Below are 23,522 nucleotides of genomic sequence, written 5' to 3' on the forward strand. Positions count from 1 at the left end.
CTGCTGTCAAATCCCATTCAGAATTGGGGACCCGGAGCCCGAACTCCCACAGCCCTTTGATGACTGTGCCTGGCCTTCCCTCCTCCTGCCTCTCCCTCACTCCCATCACCCCTCTCCCAGGGATATTCTTGTGGAGTTCTAGATGTCAGAATTGGACACTGGAACACAGAGAAGGAAGGTGACTTGCCCAAGGTCACACAGCAAGTCCATGAGAGAGCCAGGGTTAGAGCCTTTCCCTCCAGCTGGACTGGAGAATATTTGGTGGGTGTGGACAGTTCTGCTTCTCCATCCACTGGACAGAGTGGCCTCCCCATTGCCCACAGAGGTTTTCTCCCTACCCTGAGCCATCCCTTCCTGGTCAGCCTGCTTGTTAGAGGCAGAGATGTCCAGGGCAGGATCAGCAGAAGTGCAGGCCGGAGAAGTGCTGAGCGGGCTCCATGAGACCACCAGCTGAAAGGACCTCTGTCCGTGAGGTAAGGCGGCGAGCACGATGGCCCTGCAGCTCAGTGAGGCAGAAGTTGAGCTGTCCCCTCGGTCGTGGGGTCCAGCCTCAGGCCTGTAACTTGGAGAACCTGTCAGTTTCTCAGTTCCTCATCCATGGAGAGCTGTTGAGGGTCCTCATTAAAAAAAAAAATGACACCTCACCTTTGCAAGCACTTTAGCACGTGCAGATAGGAGCTTGGTAGGTTTTCCCAACAATCTCCTAGTCTCACTCAGCTAGTAGCTGTCAGGGCCAGGGTTTGAGCTCGATCTTCAGGGACCAAATCCAAGTATCATCATGACTGCTTTTTCTTCCCCAGTAAACTCTGAGACCTCTAAGAAATAGCACAGAGAAACATTTATTGCTAAGTTACTAAAGATAATACTGATTGCTGCTATTTAAAAAAAATTTTGTTGAAGCATTAATTTAAAATGTGTTAATTCCTACTGATGGCTGCTTTTTATTGCACAAACATATCTTGAGCACTGTACTCAGTACTTAACAAATACTATTGTGTTTAAGTTTCACAAAGATACTGTAGGATCCATGCTATTAACCCATTTTGTAGGCAAGAAAACTGAGGGAGACTTAGAGATGTGAAGCGACTTACCTACATTGCATGGTCAATAAGCTTTTTTCATCCTAGCACAGACTTAACCTGAGGAGTGATACAGTTCCCTTTTTCAAGAAGCTTCTGATCTGATAGAGGGAGGGGATTACAATGGCAATGGCAGCCCACTCCAGCACTCTTGCCTGGAAAATCCCGTGGACAGAGGAGCCTGGTGGGCTGCAGTCCACGGGGTCACTAAGAGTCACACACGACTTCACTTTTCACTTTTCACTTTCATGCATTGGAGAAGGAAATGGCAACCCACTCCAGTATTCTTGCCTGGAGAATCCCAGGAATGGGGGAGCCTGGTGGGCTGCCATCTATGGGGTCGCACAGACTCGGACAGGACTGAAGCAACTTAGCAAGTAAGCAAGCAAAAGGCAACAAGCATCTTTTTGGCCACTTTGTTACTGTGCGAAAATATACATAACATGTACATGTAATATACATAAAATGTACATTAAATATACATAACATGTACATGTAATATACATAAAATGTACCATTGTAACCATTTTTAAGTCTGTAGTGCAAGAACCTTAAGTATGTTTGCATTGTTGTAGAACCATCACCATCATCCATCTTCACTTTTCCATCATCCTAAACTGAAACTCTGTACCCATCTGATGCTAACTCCCCATTCCCTCCTCCCCCAGCCCCTAGCAAACATTCTTCTACTGTCAGTCTATGAATTTGACCATTCTAGGTACCTCCTGTAAGGGGAGACACGCAATATTTGTCTTCTGTGTCTGGCTTATTTCACTCAGCATTATGTCCTCAAGATTCACCCAAGCTGTAACATGTGTCAACATTTCATAGAAATGCGAAATGTTTCATGAATTTGCATGTCATCCTTGTGCAAGGATCATCCTAATCTCTTCTGCATCATTCCAATTCAAGTATATGTGTAGCTGAAGCAAGCACCGTCATGACATTTTTAAGGAGTTGGTGCCACAGGTGACTTTGCCTCTGCGCAGTGCCCCTGGGAAACCACAGATCTGCTGGCTGGGCAGGGTTGTCTGATCAGGTACATCCCTGGGTGGCACTGACTTGGCATCTGCTGGCTGTTCTAGTGCGCTTGGAGGCGGCTGGTGGGGAATCTTCATTTTGTTCACTCCTGTGTTTACAACGAGGTATAATTGGTCTGACACCTTCTGTGTTTCTTCTGTAAGTGATGAATTGTTATTGAGCAAGTTTTTCTCAGCTCCTTGAGGAGATAAATGGCAATGATCATCACCATCATCATCGTCATTGGGGTACCAAGTGGCCCTGGGAAGGAGAGGAGGGGCAGTAGTGTTTTCCCCAGCACACATCATGTCTCACACTCACTGCAAGAGGTTGGTACTGCTGTCTCCATTTCTCATTGAGCAAACTGAGGTTCAGAAAGAGGGAAAAAGTGACCCTGAGTTACACTGTTGGTCGGGGGCAGAACTAGCCTTCAAAGAGAGATTTCTGCCAGGTTCCAAAGCCCACAGTTTTTTTTCCCTGCCGTGTGCTGACCTGGTGACTCAGACGATAAGGAATCTACCTGCGATGCAGATGACCCAGGTTCGTGACTTCAGGGAGCAAGATGGGAGCAGTATGGCTTAAATGTGGGGAATCTCAGGGCATTTCTATTAGCCGCCTGCTCAGGGTAAGCTGTGGGTGAGATGCCGCTTTCCGAACTGAGTGTTGCCTTTGGGTGGGGGGGCCTCAGGAAAAGTAGGGTCTACTTGGGGGAAAGTGACGCTTTTCTCAGAGTCCAAACCCACCCCCGACACTCATACATACAGAGAGGAGGGCCAAAGACAGGTGGGTGTGTGATTAGAGGGGCGCAGCTGGGGTGCAAGCTGGAGAGCGAGTCCCGAGGAGATGGTGGGGAGGGATGGAAATGTTCATTCCGGAGAAGGGGAAACACAAGGCGGGGTGAGAGAGCAGCTGCACAACTTGGGAAGCACCAACATATGTTCAAGAAAGAAACGCCTTGTCCCGTGGGTGTCCCCATGGGGCTGAGCTGGGGCCGGTGGGGCCAGGCGGCAACTGTCAGACCTCAGCAGTGAGAGCAGGAATTCTGAGCTGCTCGGAGTTGTGTGAAGCTGGAGGCGGGGCTGTCTGGTGTGTCCATGGAAGTGTGTGAGTGGAGGGCCAACAGCCAGAGGGGTTGATGGCTCCCTCGGCAGCCCCTTCCTGTGATCTGTGAGTGGAGGTGGCAGAGGGAGGACTAGAAGGAGCTGCGGCATCGTGGCAGGTTAACCGGAGATGGGGTGGGCTGGAGGGCTGGCTGGGCCATTGCAGAGTCCAGCCTCCAGAGCTCGGCCAGCGGGCCTAGAGTGGGGCTGTGTGCCTTCCTCCCCAGCTAGTATTTCATCTAACCTCATGCTGTGGATTCATCTCTGGCCTCGTTGGGACCAGATGACCCCCCTCAGTCAGAATTGTTAGCATCCTCTAAGCTCGTGATGGACCAGGGACACAGTTTCAATTGTAGGCACTGGCTCGTTTCATCCTGATAGCAATCCAGTGAGGGAGGCTCTATTCTCTGTCCCCCTTTACAAAGAGGTTAAGTGGCTTGCCCAAGGTCACAGAGCAGGTGAGTGATGGCACTGGGCTTGGAACTCTGGGGGTCCAGCCCCAGGCTCACACGCTGACCTCTCGGCCTTACCCTTTCGAGGAAGGGATGCCGTGGAACAGGGAGGAATTCCTGCCCTGACACTGTGGTCTCAGCCAAACGTGGAGGCTGGTGGCTTCCCAAACCCTTGGCAGGTAGCTGGGTCTGTCGCAAGTGCTGGGTCAGGGAGCAAAGGCAGGGCCTCCCCAGGTCAGATCCTCACCTGTCATCAGGTAAGTCCTGACTCTGGGGAGGTGGGTGAAGAGGCAGCGTGCTGGGACTTGGCTCCCTTTGGTTTACTTTCCAGTAATCTCTGCAATCACTCAGCCAGGGCTGAGTGAACGCTGTCACCACATGTCATCTGAAAAAGACTTTTGGCGTCACATGCGGTGGGGGCAGGGGGTACGGGATCGGGGGAGACATGCTGCTGAAGCCACGAGGCCTCCTGTCGGCCCAGCCAGGATCCAGGCACCTCCCACATCTCCCATGAGATGCTTGCAAGAGATTTGCCAGCCACGAATCCTTGAGGCCTGGATTTCCACTGTCAGAGATAAACGTTACTTTTAGCTCAGCATCACCCAGCCTTTTATATAACAAACCCTCCAGTGCCTCGTACTGTGTGTCAGACACTGATCCAGGTCCCTCATGAATCCTGACTCACATAAACTTTATAACATCCCCATAGAGCAGAGATTATAAATGCCTCATTTTACAGAAATAGGATATTTCTAGGAAAATAGGCCCAGAAAGGTAAAGAACCAGTAAGTGATTTCAGCTACGAAGGGGCAGAAGCAGTGTGTGCACCCAGCATCTGTCTATCTCCAGGGTCACCACGGCCCTCTACCACCTCTCCTTCTAAAGGTGTCTACTCCTGAGAAGGGTGACAGTCATGATGGTGACTGGATTCATCAGGGACTTTTCTTAACAGAGACACAGCAGAAGTCTAAGGAGAGCTAGTAGATGAAAAGTGGGAATGCAGGAACGCGCTATAGCAATGGGGACCAGAGGGCCCAAAGCCTCTCTGGTTTGGCCTGGGGCTGGCCCAGCCTGTGGACCGTGGGTAAAGGGAGGCTGCTTGGAAAGGGGCTGGACCACAGGCTGAGTGACAGGCAAAGAGTCAGAGCACTGTGGGGGAGGGACGACAAGCCTGAGTCAGGTCTGGGGGAGCCCCAGAGAGACCCCAGTGAACCTAGAAGTCCCAGGATCCAAGGGAAGCTGGAAGAGCTGAAAAGAAGGGTGAAACTCTCCACAGTCACAGAGAGAAGGCCGAGGAAGACAGAAAGCTCGGAGGCCTGGATTGAAGCCTACAGGATCAATTGTCCTTGTTTGGAGGGTGTCTGTGTGCTGGGCCCATGTTTTTGGGAGTGCCAGGGCTCACATGGGAGATGGCAGGATTCCTACCACCTGCTGGAGAGGGGCATAGTAAGAGCCTCACTGTGTCGAACTCTGAGATGGTGGGCTGCTTCCCAGCTGCACTGTCCAGGGTGGCAGCCACTGGCCACTTGTGACTGTTGAGTCCTTGAAATATGCCTAGTGTGACGGAGGAACTGAATTTTTAATTTCATTTAAATTAGTTTGAAGTTAAATTTAAAAGGTCATGTATAGCTACTGCATTGTATTTATTTTATTTGTTAGTCGCTCAGTTGTGTCTGACTCTTTGTGACTCCGTGGACTGTTAGCCCTCCCAGCTCCTCTGTCCGAGGGGTTTTCCAGGCAAGAATACTAGAGTGGGTTGCCATTTCCTCCTCCAGGGGATCTTCCCGACCCTCCTGCATTACAGGTGGATTCTTTACCAACTGAGCCGCCTGGGAAGCCCAGCTACTGTATTGGGAAGTGTCAATACAGAACATTCCCTTCATTCAAAATGTTTTTGAGGGCCTACTATGTGCCAAGTATTGTTTGAGAGGTGGAGGAAATATCAGGGAGCAAAGGAGACAAAAAACCCTGATCTTAACCCTGAACTGAGATTCTAGTGGAAGGAGAGAGAGGGAGATAATTAACAGGAAACCTAGTAAATGGGCAAATGATAGTGTCTGTCAGGCCATAAAAATGCAGTGGGAAAAGACAGAGCAGAGTAAGGGGCTTGCAGGGGGCACGGTAGAGATGGGGAAGCTGGCAATGTAAATAGGGCAGTTAGAGGAGGTGACATAGGAGCAGAGCTGAAGGAGATGAGACAGGGAGTGTGTGACGTCTGGAGGAGGAGCATCCAGGTAAGGTCAGCAGGCAGTGCCAAGGCCCTGTGGCAAGAGCACCCTTGGCAAGTCTGAGGGGTAGCAGGGAGGCCAGGCGGCTGGTGCAGAGTGGGTGGGTTGAGTAGGATGAGGGGAACTGGGAGGGGTGAGAGGAGATCACAAAGGGCCTGTGGGGCATGTAAGACTCTGACTAGGTGAGACAGGCCTCACTGGGGGCATTGGGCAGAGGAAGGACTTGACCTGACCTGGGCTTTAACAGGACACACTGGCTGTTTGTAGAGGAGAGGTGGGGGTGGGGAGCCAGGGAGGTCTTCTGAGGCCGGTGCAACCGGGAGTTTTGATCCCCAGCCCCGCCTGCTGTCCTCAGGGCTGTGGGAATGGATATTGGGGTTCTCTGCCTCAGAATCTCACTCCTGTTGAATGTGGCTCCTTTACTTCCTGATGGGCAAAATCATCGCCAATAAGACAGAGTGCCTCAGGCACCCAGGTGAGCCCCCATGTTCTCAGGAGGGGCGGGGGCTGTGGGCCAGTGACCGAGCCTGGCCCCCTGGCCCTTCTCAGAAGCTAATGAGAGGCTCTTGATTCTCGGAGCCCTCACTGAGTCGAGCCGGCTCTATGGGAATCCTGTTCTGAGGAGGAGCCACGGGCCTGCCCCTGTTATCACTCAGGGCCCTGCACTCAGGGAAGGCCAGCACTAGAAGAGGGGACTCTGATACATACTGGTAATTATAGTCCTTCTCTCTAATTGCTCTCTGATCCCGAGACCAGAAACAACAAATACAAAAGACAGGTCCTTCCAGACCCACAGCAGTCTGTCCTACTGAGTTTGAACACAGCCTCAGAATTCTTCTCAACACCAGTGCTTGTCTAATCCTTGGAGCTGGCACACGAGACAAGGCCTCCAGAACCCAGCTCCTGGCTCCTAATTTGGTGACTTCATTTCCCACCACTCTCCCTTTCCATCACTCTGTTTTGGCCAAACTGGTCTTCTCACTGTCCCTGCCTCGGGGCCTTTGCACTGGCAGCGGCTCCCTCTATGGGAAAACTGCCCACAAAGAACCAGGCAGCCCCCTCATTTCCTTCAGTCCTCCCAGAAGCTTTCAGAAGCAGTAGGACAACACGTACTACTCATGGAACGCTTGTCTCTAATTAGCTCTGTGGCTTCAGGTTGATTCAGTTAATTCTCATCTCTAAAATGGGGAGCATTATTATGAAAGGTACTTCAGGGTTATCAAGAACATTGATTGAGAGTGCTGGGTTCAAATCTCAGCCAGGCACAAATGTTTTCTCTGTTGAGCAGATCATTTAACTCCTCTGAGCCTTGATTTCTTCTTCTGTAAAATGAGGGTAATAATAGTACCTCCCTCATAGAGTTGCTGTGGGGATTAAATCAGTTAATATAGGTAGAGTGCTCAGAACACTGGTTGGCATATAGTAAGTGTTCAATAAATGTTAGCTGCCATTGTAGTAATATACGTTTGTGGTTTTGTGTTTTACTTGCTGTCAAACAGTTAGCTAGACACTGAGATTTGCCTCTGCTATGAGCTGATTCTGCCCAGTTCAGTTCAAGGTAATAATACGGTGCAGGGAAGATTATGCTGGGTGGCCTTGGCAGCCCTGGCTTACAAAGCTGGCTCAGCAGCCTTCCGGCTGTGTGAACTTGAGCAGGTGACTGATCTGCCTGAGCCTCAGTTTCTTCATCTGTAGTGTGGGGATAATTATTCCTACTCACAGAGTCAGTGTGCAGAATCAGAGAGACCCTGCCTATCACGTGCTAGGTGCATAGTATGTACTCAATAAATCATACGCCAGATAGACCCAGCCGCCTGGGTTCTGCTCCCTTGCAGCTGTGCGGGGAAGCCAACCGGCCCCTTTGGGACTGGCAGGTAGAGGGAGAGGCTGGGGAGCCAGGCTGCTTGCCTTGGTTTAATGAGGCCCTTTCATGTGCTCTGAGATGTCATGGCCGGCCAGGGAGCTTGGCAGGCTGGTGATTCTGTGAAGAGCCAGTAATGAGGGTGCAGAGCCAGCGAAGTGGAGTGGGGGCAGCTTGACGTGGTCTCCAAATTAGTGCCGGGGCTCAGCAGGAGGCCAGTGCATCGCTGATGGGAGTGGGGAGGGGGAGGGGGAGAAGGGGGAGCACCTCAAAGTGCTGGGAGCTGAGGGGATGGAGGCTGGGGTGAAAGACGTGGTGTCTACTCCCAACTCCAGGAAGGCAAGAATTGCATTTCTTGTGTAGACACCAGCACCGACTGCTTCCTCTTACACAAACACACACGTTCCCCTTCAGTCACCCCCCTCACTACACACTCACCCCCTCTCTTTTTCTCTGTCACACACCTACACATAATGAACTCCTCAGGGTCACCTCATCATATCTGCAGGGGGCTGGATTAGTCAGGAGAGGCCAGCTCCTGGGGCGAATGGAGGCAAATGCAAAAGGCTCAAGCACGGGGGAGTTTGATGGTTTGCTCTCCCGGGGGTCCAGGGCGGTCTCCCGGGTTTTTCAGGAGGCCTTCCTCACATGCGGACTTGGGCACCAGGTTTCCAGCGCCCCTCAGGTGGGCCGAGGCTGCTCACTGCACCCAGGTCCAGGGAGAATGGAGAAGAGACTCCCCCTCTTTCCCGGCCTGGTCCAGAGGTATGCATACTGCTGCTGCCGTGTCCCCTTCACCAGAACTCACCACCTGGACAGCGCCCCGGGCACAGGTGTCTGGGGAGTGCGGTCTGGAGTGAGCCCACTAAAGGGGGGCAGTCGTCGTCGGTGGTCCGCTCACAGGCTTTGCCCCCAGGCTCAGGTGGCCTCTAAGAGCCTCTCTCACCCCCATTCCCAGATGCCCCAGGAATGGCATAGCTTTAATGGTAGTAGTAGAGCTACTAGCAGCTTTAAAGGCAGCAGGTGGGGAAGAGCGGACTTGGCCTGCAGCATCTCTGGGAGAGGCCATGTGGGGGGTCCCCTCAGAAGTAGTGGGGACATGTGGAGTCTCTGGGGCACTGAGGAAGGTGGGTAGAAGAGGGACATAGAAGTGACCAACACTGTATGGAACCAGAACCTTTGTGTACCATTTGTATATGAACACCTATACACACACACACACACACTCACAAATAGGCAGTCAACTCTCAAATGATAGACACACAGTCATGTCCCCCACACATCTTTTCACACACACACACACACACACACACACACATGCACTCACACATTCCAACACGTGTCTACATGCAAGTTCATAAAGATTGTCAGGGGTGCTCTTCAAAGATGTAGAAAAATGCCTTTCCAGGAAGATTTCCTTAGGACCAGCCAGTGTCTGAGAGTCACCAGCCATCGTATTATATTTAACTAAGAATCCCTCAAATTTGTACAGGCCTTAACATTTAGCAAAGCCCTCTTTCATTCACTGCTCAACCGTAGGGTAAATATTTACTCAGCAGTGACTCAAGGCCAGATACTATGATTGGCAGAGGAGATGCAAAGATGAAGACACAGCCCATGTCCTCCAGGGAGACATAGGCATCCGTGGATAAGGGCTCTATTGGAGGAAGGCAGGAGGGGCTGTGGGAGCAGAGAGCAGAGATGGGGTCGGAGGTGACGCTGAGTGAGGCCTTGAAAGACAAGGTCACCAGGTGGGAAAACACAAATGATTTCCAGGATGGTGGTCCGCTCTGTGCAAAAGTGCCAGGTGGTAGATTTGGGGAGTGGTGACTGATTCCGAGAAGGTGGCAAAGTGCTTCCTTCAGCTGGAGTTCTACTAGATAAGATGTAATGCTACTGACATGAGGTAATGACACTTTTCTCCAGAAATGCAAGGAAAAAACAATCTTTTCCTTCTGTGTAAAGTATATGTTCTTGTGTCACTTAGGATTCAGTCAGGGGAAAAAATGAACACTCTAGATCTAAGAAGGAATCTGGTACTGGGGTTGGGTTACAGGTGATGGAATTGCTGAGGAGTCAGCATCACAGAGATTAGCTACAGCCAGAAGCCCCTGCCACCACCCACCCCACCCCAGGACTTCAGGTACATGGAGGAGATGGTTTGATCAGAGCCTAAGATCCAGGTCTATCTGGCAGGAGCTAGAACCCCTGAAGGTGGGATCACAGAGGAGGCTCAGGAGCTGACAAGCAGATACCACTTGAAGCGGAAAAAGAGGAAAAAATACCTGGCTCTCCCCTCCTCCTACCTGCTAGGGCCTCCATTGGCCAACTCTACCTGGGAGGCAAAGGAGCTTGGGAACAAGCAAGGCAGTCTGGGAAATGTAGTTCCTTATCATTCAGGAGAGGGCAGGTGAAGGGAAGACAGATGGCAGAGAATAACCAGCATGAGAGTGATAACCACCATGAGAGAGTAACCAATATGCTCCTGTGTGATTTCTTCTACAACCTCTGCTATCAACTGTAGAAATCAGCTGTAGATTTATTTGCTAGTGTTAAACTGAATAAACAAATACCAAAAGAATATTAATAGGAAAAAAAAAAAAAGGAGGAAAAACAGATCAGAAGCAGCCCGTTAACGCTTGTATTGTTTTTCCTGGGTAAGCGCTTGGGGTGGCAGTTTTAAATTGCGCTTTAGAGCGTATGAGCTTAATTAAATTTAACACTTTGAAGCAACTTAAAATAGCAATTCATGTTTTCTACTAAAAGAGATGTCGCCAGTTTATGTGACGGAAAGAAATCTATCAGGATTTCAGGATGAGTCTTTCACAAAGAGGGCTGTGACCCAATAGTTGTGCCAGACATCTTTTCTTTTTCTTTTCTTGCCTCTCCAGATCCATTTGCCCATCCTGCCCACTGCTGTGTGCCCTGAAAGGCTGACCAAGGTGCGCCCATGAACTCTGGCTTTCAGCGGGGTTCGGTCGTGGCGAGCAGTAGCAGAAGCCTGGGAAGAGGGAAGAGACTTGAGGCTGGGGTACCTGTGTGTCTGGTCCTCACCCACAATCAGTTCCCACTGGTTGTCTCTGTCCCTCAGCCACCTTTCTAGACTGATGTGTCTCAGCAGGCGGCGATCTTGTCCCCACATGGTGATGTCTGGAGACACCTTTGGTTGTCATAACTGGGGAGGGGAGTTCCTGGCATCCAGTGGGTAGAGGCCAGGGATGCTGCTAATAAACACATACAGTACGCAGGACAGACCCACCACCAGGACTCATCGCCCACGTGTCAGCAGTGCCGAGGCTGAGGCACCCTGCTCTGCCTAGGTCAGTGCTTCTCAAGGTATTTGGGGTGAACGACCAGCTTTCTTTTTTGCAGACCAGTGCTTTTGTAAGAATATCATAGAAACACTTTATCAGAAAAAAATGATCACTCATTTAGGAGTCACAACCAGTGCTAAATGGCTGTAAAACATTCTTAAAGCTTACTCTCAATGTCTGTGCTGTCTGATCATGGACCAGGAACAAACAGCTCACGAACGACCACCTACCTGTGGGCCACACTCTGAGTAGTGCCAACCTGGGCGAGTCTGCTTCCTGAATCTGGAAACAGCTTGGCTGCGACTAGCCCTGGGTCACTGCCTGTGCACTGTGGGCCCCCATCCTATGTCCACGTCTTTGTAATGAGCCCCTTTACATGTGGTCCTTTATCCTCCCATTGCTCTGTGAGTGAGCCTTCTGCACCACAAGGCCTGACTGATTCTGGGTTGTTTTAAGAACGTCGGCTAGGATGAGGGTGTGTGAGTGGAAGGACAAGAATGGGATGGGAAGTCTGGATTGGGAGCCCAGCTCAGGACCCCGGGCATCCCTTGTAGGTCATGGTTAGCCCTTGAAGACTGTTTCAGCAGCCAGGGGACACATCCAGAGTTGTGCTTTAGCTGGAGCACTCTGGAGATGATGGTGCTGAGCACAGACTTCAAGGAAGCACAACCAGAGGCAGGGAGGCCAGTTTGGAAAACACTCTGCATCCATCCAGACCAGAAATGGTGAGGCCCAAGCAAAAGCATGAGTGTGGTGATGGAAGGAGAGAGAGGTTCAGAAGGTACAGCCTCCTAGCCAGAGTGCTAGTAGGGTGTGGGTAGGAGTGAAGTTGTTAATAACCTGGGTTCTTGGACCCTTTAATCAATGGAAATTGCTAAGGGCCAGATGAGAAATTCAGGCAAGGCTTTACTGGGGCTGCTGCTGCAGCACGAGAAAGCAGAAACAAGTACAGGTGCCCTTATTCACCCCCCTGTGCGGGGAGGGGGGTTGAGTTGGTCCCTTAAATGGGACGAGCGTGGGACAGATTGGTGGGTGAGGCTCAAGGGGTGGTTTGGGTGGTCTACCCACCCCTGTGTTGGTGCTGTGTGCAGACATCATGCACAGGACCCTGCTTTTGCTTCCAGCACCTCAGAAGTGGCAGTGGGGTTTTGGCCTTTTTGTAGCTTGTTGTTCATCATTTGCCCCAACTGCGCATGCACGCAGTTACTTTCAGTCCCTTGTAGCTTCTTTGTTGGAGAAGACAATGGCAACCCACTCCAGTACTCTTGCCTGGAAAATCCCATGGATGGAGGATCCTGGTGGGCTTCAGCCCATGGGGTTGCTAGGAGTCAGACATGACTGAGTGACATCACTTTCGCTTTTCACTTTCATGCATTGGAGAAGGAAATGGCAACCCACTCCAGTGTTCTTGCCTGGAGACTCCCAGGGATGGGGGAGCCTGGTGGGCTGCTGTCTATGGGGTCTCACAGAGTCGGACACGACTGAAGCAACTTAGCAGCAGCAGCAGCAGCAGCTTCTTTGCAGGGCTTCCCTGGTGGCTCAGATGATAAAGAATCTGCCTGCAATGTGGGAGACCCCAGTTCGATCTCCGGGTCAGGAAGATTCCCTGGAGAAGGGAATCTTCTTTGTATTCCGTTGCTCGAGGAGACATTTGTCCAGGTGCAAGCACAGCAGTGAAGGGCACCAGTCCCAGTCTGTCTCAAAGAGGGATCCAGGCTCCCCAGATCTAGCCTGGGGGCAGTCAGTTCAGTTCAGTTCTGTCGCTCAGTCATGTCCGACTCTTTGCGACCCCATGAATCGCAGCACGCCAGGCCTCCCTGTCCATCACCATCCCCCGGAGTTCACCCAGACCCACGTCCATCGAGTCCGTGATGCCATCCAACCATCTCATCCTGGGTCATCCCCTTCTCCTCCTGCCCCCAATCTCTCCCAGCATCACAGTCTTTTCCAATGAGTCAACTCTTCTCATGAGGTGTCCAAAGTACTGGAGCTTCAGCTTTAGCATCATTCCTTCCAAAGAAATCCCAGGGTTGATCTCCTTCAGAAGTCAGGAACAAAATGGGGTGAACATGGCCACATGGGCAGGAGATGAGGATGGTTTTGTCACTAGGGTTTGAATAGTGCCTGATTCACACGACTTTCTCACGCAGGGCGTCCTTTCGCTGCCTGGAGTGGGGAGCAGTCTTGCTTGTGATTAAGAACTGGGCTCTGAATCCCGGATCCAAATCTGGTCTCAGCTCCGTTCCCCCAAGGGAAAGTGAAAACTGTTTAGCTTCCTCCTTTCCTAAGTGGGAATGATAGCTTATCATTGTCAGGAGGCTAAATGAGATACTACATGTAAACTGCCCAGCACAAGGTTAGCACTTGGTGAACGTTGGTTATTACTGTCAGCAAAAGAAAGCTTGACTTCCAAGGCGGTTTGAGCCAGCTGGTTCTAGTTCTCCTGTTAAGTCCACACACACACACACACACACCACCCCCACCCCCCAACCCCCCAGAGAAAACAAGAGCTGCTTTTCTGCTCTTAATCCTGGGAAGCAGGCTTTTCTATCTGGCCTTGCTTCTGATGGACCATTTACAGTGCAAGGATTTCCGCAGCCTGACCCTTCATCCCCGGTGCCAGCTGCTTGCTAAGGATCAGCCTCACCCTATAACACCTCCCTTAACAGCTGCCCAGTTGCAGCTTCATCTCATCATGATCTTCCCTGACTCGGGCAGCAAGGGGGATGGGGAGAGGCCAGGCAGGGTCCACACAATGTCACCCCAGGGAGGGCAGGAAGACAGGGCTGTGAGGCAGCAAGGTATAGCGATTAGGAGGGGAGGCTCTGGGGCCAGACTGGTTCGGATCCCGCTCTGCCACTTACAGCTAGTAAGTGGCACTCTCAGGCAGGCAGCTTAACCTTTCTGTGCCTCAGGTTCTTACATGTAAAACAGTAATAATAATGACCTCCCAACAATTGTTGGATTAAATGAGTTAATCCTCTTAATGATTCTGGCACAGAGGAAGCCCTCAATGTTGGCTACTCTTCGTAGTCGTCGTCGTCGTAGTAGTAGTAAAAGCCGGGTCTGCTTTCAGGATAAGACGCCTAAATACTGAGATGATTTCTAGGCGATGAGTCCCTCTCCTGTGTCCTGGGATTGTGGTGAGGCTTAAACACAACATTGAGTGTGAAAACCCTTTTCACATACCAGAGGTTCAATAAATCAGCCAACCCATCCCCACCCTGAAGGGATATGTTCGTTTATTGCTCATGACCCAGAGAAGTGGCCGAATGAGGTGGGTCAGAGTGGACAGGAGCTGGACTGCCTGGGTTTGAATGCCGACCCTGCCATGTTACATTTGCCTAACACCTCTGCAGAAAAAAGACCACGACAGCAGCTGCTTCAGAGAGTCGCTGTAGGGCTAAGCGAGTTGATAGACATGGGGTTGCTAAAGCAGAGCCTGAACACACTTGCCTTGGAGCATTTGCTCCACCTTCGTTGGGTTTCCCGGGGCGCTAGTGGTAAAGCACCTGCCTGCCAGTGCGTGAGACTGAGAGACACGGGTTCAACCCCTGGGTGAGGAAGACCCCTGGAGGAGGGCATGGCAACGCACTCTAGTATTCTTGCCTGGAAAAACCCCAAGGACAAAGGAGCCTGGCAAGCTACAGTCCATAGGGTTGCAAAGAGCTGGACACAACTGAAATGACTAAGAACACACCCTACTATTGCACCATTCTGGGTGTGCATAGCTCTGCCGCTCCAACTCACGACGCTCATATTGCTACCCTGAGGTGGAAGGAAGTGGACTCTGCACAGCAGTGGGCCCAGCAGAACCGAGGTTCTGTTTGTGGGGGAGCGTGAGCCTCAGTGAGCTGAGCTGCTCCATGGAAGGGGCTGGCTGATCTGCAACAGGCCGGGGCAGGGTTTTCACTCAGATGAAGAAAATCATCCTCATTTGTGGAAAGGAATAAGGCCAGGCTGTGGATCTAGAAGACAGTGTCAAAGCCCCAACTGCCTCATCCTGGCGGTCCCAGCTGTGTGACCTCAGGCAAATCACTTAACCTCTCTGAGCCTTGGGCGGTCCTCTGTGATCTGAGGGCCCAGGATTGCCGTGATGCGCAGGTGAAACCTAAGGGGCTGGGTGCAGTGCCTTTGCTGGATCCAGGCCCCCAACTCCTCCACTCACCTCTTCTGCCCCACGCACTGTAGCTATAGGATGGAGGTGGGCATGGGGCAGAGGACTCAAGTTTCCTCGTGTGGCTTCCCTAGCAGCCTAGAGGGGCCGAGAGTGAGGTGGGAGGCAGGAGCCTCCAGGGCTGCCCACTGACGGGACGTCAATACCTGCCTGTCAGTCCCAGCCTCCGCGCGCGGTTCCCAGGTGGAAGTCTTCAGGCTCCAGTATTTCATGTTTGAGGTCTCAATTAAGCTGCCGGGCCCTGGGTGTGAGCCGTTGACGGGCACAGATGGCACTAGAGCAGCAGGGGACAGAAGCACACTGGGCTCTTTGGGAGTTGGGGGTGCTGGGGGGCGGTGGGGGAGGCTGCAGGGAGGCGTGGCTCCTTTCTGCCGAGGTGAGTATTTCTACAAGAGTGTATGTGGGATGAGACAGGTGTCGTTTCTAGAACTCCCACCAGAAGGCATGCTGGAAGGGCCGAGGCTAGGGTGGACTGGCCCCAGTGTAGGGAGATTGCTGCCCACTCTGACCCTCCCTTTAAGGTGGAGGGAGCCGTCGAGGCCTTCCCAACCAGTGATACTACCCCGGGTGTCTTTCGATGCCCCTGGCCTGCTATGGCAGTGATGGAGGACCGCTCCCTTCCCTCTGGGAAGCAGAGTTCCTCCCAGTCTTCAACGTTGCACCCTGCCCTTCCCCTGCAAGCAACACCCCTCTTCATACCTCCAGTTTCCTTCTGCCTAGACCCCCCACCCACCTCAACCAGTCTGCAGCAGTGAAGTTGTCCCTCCTGAGACGTGAGAAAGCCATCTAGAGAGGAGAATGGCCTTGGCCCCTGAGGACAGGGCCTTGTCCGTGACTAAGCACAGCTCAAGCTCGGAACGGGGCTCAGTCAGTGCTGGGGAATCTCCCAGGAGAGACAGCGGGTGGAGGCAGCCCTTGGGCTGGGCGGCCATGGCTGACCTGACTCTCACCCCCATGGCCCAGAGACTGAGGGGCTATTTGAAGAGCTCAAGGCAGAAGCGGGGAGGTGGGGAGTCCTTTTTTTTTAACTGCTGCTTCTTCACATCTTTAATCTCTCTGCCTCCCCCTCCGCCCCTCTCCCATGCCTCCTCTCTCTTCTCTCCCTTGACTCTCTCCCCTTTGGTCTCCGAACCTCCAACTCTAACCGCTTTCCACCGTCAACTACCTCCGTTCCATTCCCTTCTTGGTCACACTCATCATCGATTTGTTTCCACATCTTCTGGGGTGTTTTCCACGCCCGACTGCCGATGACTCTTTCTCTGCGTACCTGGGTCTGACACATCCACCCCCTGGCCTGGAATCTTCCTCCCTCTTTCCCCCACCTCTGTTCTCTTGCCTGGGCCCCCCTCCTCTCTGTCTCGCCCTCTCTGCCTTTTCCTGCCTCCCCACCTATCATCTCTCCTCCCTGCCTCATTCTCTGCGCCTGTGGCTCTCTCCCTCTCCATGGCTCCTTTCCGTCACCCTCTCTCTTCCACTTCTGCCCCTGTCTCCTCATCACCCTACTGCTCCTCACCATCCCTCCCCCTCTGGACCTATCCCCTCCACCTCCCAGGATGATCCCAGCCTCCAACAAGGCCTTTGTGGTCAACAACCTTGTGTCCGGGACTGGCTACGACCTGTGCGTGCTGGCTATGTGGGATGACACGGCCACCACGCTCACGGCCACCAACATCGTGGGCTGTGCCCAGTTCTTCACCAAGGCCGACTACCCGCAGTGCCAGTCCGTGCACAGCCAGATCCTGGGCGGCACCGTGATCCTGGTCGTCGGCGGCATCATCGTGGCCACGCTGCTGGTCTTCATCGTCATCCTCGTGGTGCGCTACAGGGTCTGCAACCAGGAGGGCGCGGGGAAGCCCACAGCTGCCGTCACCAACGTGCACTCCCAGACCAACGGGGCCCAGCCACCCGCTCTGGGCAGCGTGCCCAGCGGGGCCCCCATGCCCGGACCGCCCAAGGTGGTGGTGCGCAACGAGCTCATGGACTTCAGTGCCAGCCTGGCCCGAGGCAGCGACTCCTCTTCCTCCAGCTCCCTGGGCATCGGGGAGGGGCTGGGACGGGGCCCCTGGAGGCTCCCACCCCCCGCCCCCCGCCCAAAGCCCAACCTTGACCGTCTCATGGGGGCCTTCGCCTCCTTGGACCTCAAAAGTCAGAGAAAGGAGGAGCTGCTGGACTCCAGGACTCCAGGCGGGAGGGGGTCTGGGACGTCAGCCAAGGGCCACCCCTCGGACCGAGAGCCACTGCTGGGGCCGCCCGGGGCCAGGGCCAGGAGCCTGCTCCCTTTGCCCCTGGAGGGCAAGGCCAAACGCAGCCACTCCTTCGACATGGGGGACTTTGCGGCCGCAGCTGCGGGCGGGGTCGCCCCCAGTGGCTACAGCCCCCCGCGGAGGGTCTCGAACATCTGGACAAAGCGCAGCCTCTCTGTAAACGGCATGCTCTTGCCCTTCGAGGAGAGTGGCCTGGTGGGGGCCCGAGGAACTTTTGGCAGCTCCGAGTGGGTGATGGAGAGCACGGTGTAGGCCTGGGGGTGGGCCTCCTCCCTCCCACCCTGCCAGGGTAGGAGAAGGGGAAGCATCTTTACCCACAAGTCTTTGTGGAGTTTCCATGGTGATGTTTACATCCAGGGACCATTTTGTCTCCCTGTCAACGGCCTCCCCCCACCCCACTGCACCACCCACACACACCTTCCCAGGCCCGTCCCCCACCACCCGTCGGGGTGTGCTCAGGGAAAGCGGACTCGATCGCTCACATGTCAGACTGAGCCCTGAGTGTTTGGAAAGGCAGGGTTCCTGCCCTTCTAATCACAAATGTAGCCTATAAGCAAGCGGCTTTGGATTGTGGATGGTTCCAGTGTTGTTTTTGTTTCTTAATTTATTTCTTCCATGTCCCAGACTCCTCCTCTTCAGTGACACAGATAATGGAGAATTTATGCCACACACAAAAGCAGGTCCCAGCAGGTGGTGGGCAATTGCTGCCAGCTGAGCAAAGCAGGGAATGATGTGGGTGGCACATTTGTTTGGGGAAGACTGAAGTCCTCTGCCTAGACCCCCTCATTACCCCCAAGTCCCCACACTCAGGGGCGGGTGAGTGAACCCCTCATCACTGGCCCAGCTTCCTTTGCTTCTCACACACAACGCCCCATACCTAGCACATCAGCTTAAAGCAGAAGGGTAACTTCCAGGACTCTACGTGAGGGAGAGGGAGAAGGGTTTTATGAGACCCATGGGTATAAGGTATGTTGACTTATGGAGGTGCTTTGGGAGTTTTGCTTCTTTTAAGGGAAGCTGGGATGTGCGGTGGGGCATGGTTGGGAGGGGCTTGCCAAGAGGTTTTCTCTTAAGGGAAGTGGACTCAAAGGAGCAGAGGAGCAGTGGACGCAGAGTCCAGAGCTGCGAGTCTGGGTTTCAGAGCCACCACCCAATACCCAGCTGCATACAGCAGGGAAGACCCTTTCTCTGTGGAACCTCAGGCTTCTAATTCATAAAACACTGAGAGCGTACCAAATCTCCAACTCCCTTCCAGCTCAAAGGACTAAGGACTCTTCATGACTAAATGAGTTGTAGGATTTTGAAGCTCGAAGAGGTGTTTGCGATCATTTCACCCTTAACCTTCTCTCTCCTTTCCTCCAGAGTCCAGGAAATCTGCCCAAGGTCACATAGTGAGTTAGTGACCAAGTCAGCAGGGCAGGGCCCAAGGCCACGTACCTCTCGGGGGTGGTGTCTGAAATCTGTTACCAAGTCTTCACCGTGGCTAGGGCATTTCTGTGTCTAGAGCCTGTCCTTTGTTTGTTCTTGAAGAAGGTGGCTCAGGGTGGGACACGGGGACACGGGGGCTGCCTCCCATGATGCCAGTCAGGAGGCAGATCTGTCATGGAAATGACAAGATGAGGAGGGGCACACGGGCTCCTGTCCGTCTGGGGACTGAACCCTGCACGCACAGACTCCGGCAAGAGGAGACTGAGGACTCGTGGCCGGTGCGGGGGGAGGCATCTGGAAGCATCTGGAGGGTCTTCCCCCGCGTCTCTGTCTCTCTTGGTCCCTGTCTGTCCCAGGTCTCGCCTCATTGGCAACACACTACCTCTCCCCACCTCATTCCTTCTCCTCCCAAACCTCCACCACAGAGCTCTAGCCTCCGTCTCTCATTCTCCCTCCTTCTGCCACTTGCCGACCACACAGCCTACAAAGCATTCAGGTGAGTCCATCTGGGGCTGAAACGTTCTGATGCGCTCAGCCCTGGAGCTGAGCTGGTGGCCCCCAGCCCCATCCAGAACACACAGGCAGAGGGCGGGGAACCGTCTATGCAGGACTGCCTTCTGGCTCCCGCCCAGGAGCCTCCAGACCCCATGCCTTCCTTCTTGCCTGCCCGCCTCCCCTCTCTCCTCACCTTCCCTCCTCTCTCCTGTCTTCATTCCTTTTCTGCTGGTGCCTCTCTGCCTCCCCCGAGTCCCTTTCTGGTCCAGACCAGGCCATCAACGGACCGGGCCGGGCTCTTCCTGAGACCACAAGCTCACTTCCAGCCCCAGTGCTGGAGCAGAAGCTTTCCGTAGTCATGGGAGACCTCCAGCCTCAGTGACGTGAAAGAAAATCTCCCTCACCCTCCCTCTTTCTCTGCCCCACTCGCCTCCTCTCCTTTTTCCCTCTGCACTTTCTCACTCAGCCTTTTCTAAATGTAGCCATTGAGGAGGTGACCCCAAATGCCACTCTCTTTTTGCCTTTGGGTTCAGACGCCTCGAGGAAAAGTGGTAGGCTTGGGAAGCGAGGGGAACCAACTGTCTGTCCTCGTCAGCGGCTCCAAGCTCTGTCGTGACATGATATGTACTAGCACTTGTGTTTGTCAGGTTTGGAAAGCGACATCCCTGTGGGCAGACTACAAATGCCAACCTTCTCCTTTGCTAAAAAAAAAAATAGTGTACAGTAAAATGTACAGTTTTAAAACAACTAACCACACTTCTTCGGAGAGACAAAAAAAAAAAAAAGAACATTCCTGTGTCTGTGAAGTCTGCTGTTTATTTCTCTGGAAACTCTGTGGTTTTCTGAAGGTGGCCTTGAGATGGCATCTTTCTCTCACACCTGTGTTTGGTTCTGCCTGGTGAGAGCCTGCTTCCTGCCAAGTTCACATATAAGACGGGAGCCTTCCGAACTAAGAGAGAATGGGCCCGCCCTCTTGGAGTAAAGGTCAGTAGAGGATCTGGAATGAAGCTCCAGGCTAAGAAGGAATAGTTCCATCTGTCCAGGCTGCCTACCACCTTATGGTTCTGTCCTCTCACCCTCCTCCCTGCTTTTTCCTGGACAGTGGCCACCACCACACGTAGCCACTAGGGGCGCCAGAGTACCTTCCACCCACTTTGGGTGAGCCCAAGATGGCATTTTTTTTCAAAAGGGTCTTTTACTGGCGAAGCAGAACACCAAGGTGGGGCTGCTGCTGCTGCTGCTAAGTCGCTTCAGTCGCGTCCGATTCTGTGCGACCCCATAGACGGCAGCCTGCCAGGCTCTCCCGTCCCTGGGATTCTCCAGGCAAGGATACTGGAGTGGGTAGGGGTAAAGAACCCGCCGGTCAACGCAGGAGACACAAGAGACTCAGGTGCGATCCCTGGATCAGGAAGATCTGCTGGAAGAGGGCATGGCAACCCACTCTAGTATTCTTGGCTGGAGAATCCCCATGGACAGAGGAGCCTGGCGGGCTACAGTCCACAGGGCCACAAAGAGTCTGACACAGCTAAAGTGACTGGGCACGCATCCACGCAAGACAACAAACCAAAGCACAGACCGCGGTAGAGAAACAAATGAGCTTCTGGAACACAGCTCCCCACCCCTGTCTTCCTCTAGTGTCTAGGTCAGCACTGTCTAAGAGGTATAAAGTCTGTGCTGCACTGTAATTTTAAATTTTCTAGAAGCCCGTTAAATCAAGTATAGAGAACCAAGTGAAGTTAATACATAGTTTATTTAACCCAATATATCAAACATATTTTCATTTCAACATATAATCACTACAGAATTATTAATAAGATATTGTATCCTTTTTTGGGGGGAGAGAGGGTTGACGCCTTGCCAGAAAGATTAATAATTCAGCCAGGCTCAGGGTGTATCAGCTACCTCTCTTCTGCAAGAGATCAGAGAGCTAAAGCCTTCCACAATAGTGTTGGGAATCTGACGTGTGTCACACGGCACATCTCAGTTCAGACTAACTGGCTTTAACATGCTTGAGAACCGCACGGAGCTCGTACAGTCAGCTCTACACGTACAGCCGCTGACTTGCAAGCACAGCTTCTGGAAGGGGAAGGAAGCTAACAGTTCCTGAGCTCCTATTGTTCTAGGTCCTGTGCTGTTGCTTCAGCTGCACGTATCACTGAACCCTCACGGCAACCTCTCAAGGTAAATTATGCCAGTGCTTCAGATGAAGGGCTGAGGCTCAGCAAGGCTAAGTAACTTGCACAAGGTCACACAGTAGGTCTGGCTGCAAACCCTTAGCTCTTCCCATGACATCACACTACCTCCCCCACCCTTTCTTCCTCCCTTCAACTCATCCGTTTCAGACAGTATTTTGTCCTGGCTGAAGTAGTCAAATTTATAGTCTGATCTGAAAGCCTTTGGTTTGGCCTCAAGGACTAAAATTCTCAGAATGTTGACTCAAGGTCCTCTTGGTTAAGTGGCTTCTTCTGCCCCCACGTTAGTCTTTTTGGCTTTTTTGGCTTGTATACATTCCTACTCTGGCCAGGAAAATCCACCCAGGCTTCAGATGGTCCTGCCCAGACCTTACCATTCCTCCTCCTGGCCTGGTGACCTCTAGAGGTCCCTTGTTTAATAGTTTTCCACCTCCAGCCTCGTCTGGTCCTCTCTGCCCTGAAAGCCTGTAACTTTGTCCCCTAAAGACAGAAAACCCCACAATAGCTCACTCCAAAGACCAAACCATCTTCCTGTCTCTTCCTAATTCAAAAACCTCTAACTGAAGAGGTGTTTGCCTACCAGATCCTCTTTCCTGATAGACAGAAGGCTTTAGCTCTCTGATCTCTTGCAGAAGAGAGGTAGCTGATACACTCTGAGCCTGGCTGAATTATTAATCTTTTTGGCAAGACTTCAACCCTCTCTCCCCAAGTTCAGTCCACAAATTGATACAGCCCAAAGATTCTCCTCAAAGGAGATTTTTTTCATTTTGCCATGATTACAGCACTAAAAAATTTCAAAAGAACTTAGACTTGCTTTTTTTTTTTTTTTAAGTGCTATCACTTCTAACCAGGTAAGAGGAAGGTCACTGTCTCAGATGTCCCGCTTCCCACATGGGTAGTAACTTTTCTCCCAGAGTCTGTGGGTACCGGTTTTTTGTAAGTACAGGCTGAGTACTTCTGTGTCTTCTGTTGTCTGTTCTCAGTGTGTTTGCAGTACAGGTCTCAGGGCTTCAGTAAACTGGGTGGGGCTTCCTCTGTTTTTGCAGCCATGGGGATTTCTGCAAACTGCTGCTGGTGAAATAGACACACTTATCCAAAAGAAAGGGCTTCCCTGGTGGCTCAGACGGTAAAGAATTTGCCTGCAATGCAGGAGACCCAGGTTCGATTCCTGAGTAGGGAAAATCCCTTGGGAAGGGAACACCTACCCAGTCAAGTATGCTTGTCTGAAGAATTCCATGGACAGAGGAGCCTGGTGGGCTATATAGTCCATGGGGTTGCCAAGAGTCGTACATGACTGAGCGACTAAGCGTGCATGCATCCGAAAGAAAAGACTGTTGGTGAGGAGCAGGCAAAATCTGAACACAGAGTTTTGCACATCACGCTTAGATCCCCAGGCCCATGTGGTGCCGTTAGCAGCAGGAAAAGTTTGCTGTGAAAAGAAGGCTTCTCACAGGCAAACAACTGAGGTTTCTACCTTTGAATAATAAAATCAGACCCCTACACGGGTTGCTCTGCAAACATCTCAAAGGAACACTACCCTCTTCTCAGTCTAAAAATATCTGTTTGTGTTTTCAGCCTTTAAACCAAAGATCTTAGATTCTCAGCTTTCATTTTCTTATTTCAGGTTCCCCAGCTCACAGCAGTGAATGTTTACAAGGCTCATAGGTTTCCCTTCCCTGCAGCCTCTAGCAGAGGGAAATTAATACGTTTCCCAACAGACCAAAGAGGGAAGCTGACCTTTCCCTCTCCAGCTACCTTGTGATCCCCAGAAGGGCCATTCAGCGTCTTCGGAGAAGTGCAGCGGTCTTGTCCCATGATCTTATTTGGGACAATGTTTGGCGTCTTTCTTCTGCTCACTGACTCTGGGGAAACAGAACCAGATTGCAGACGCTAGTCTGGTTATTGTCCTGCT

At 52.4% G+C, this 23,522-nt stretch overlaps 1 protein-coding gene and 1 non-coding gene across 2 annotated transcripts in view; one reads left to right on the forward strand and one right to left on the reverse strand.

Annotated features, from left to right (window-relative positions):
- The window catches only part of LRFN2 (leucine rich repeat and fibronectin type III domain containing 2), a 43,239-nt gene extending 24,609 nt beyond the window's left edge, over positions 1-18,630 (forward strand). The window contains exon 2 of the mRNA XM_040249753.1: positions 16,784-18,630. Within this exon, the coding sequence (XP_040105687.1) occupies positions 16,784-17,747 (964 nt within the window). The 3' untranslated portion in view covers positions 17,748-18,630. The remainder of the gene's footprint in view (positions 1-16,783) is intronic.
- LOC120870674 lies at positions 1,909-2,015 on the reverse strand. The gene has a single exon (XR_005722871.1). It is a non-coding gene; the product is annotated as a U6 spliceosomal RNA (small nuclear RNA).
- Positions 18,631-23,522: the final 4,892 nt, after the last annotated feature.

Source organism: Oryx dammah, unplaced genomic scaffold (assembly GCF_014754425.2).
Source record: "Oryx dammah isolate SB20612 unplaced genomic scaffold, SCBI_Odam_1.1 HiC_scaffold_11, whole genome shotgun sequence".
Lineage (NCBI taxonomy): Eukaryota > Metazoa > Chordata > Mammalia > Artiodactyla > Bovidae > Oryx > Oryx dammah.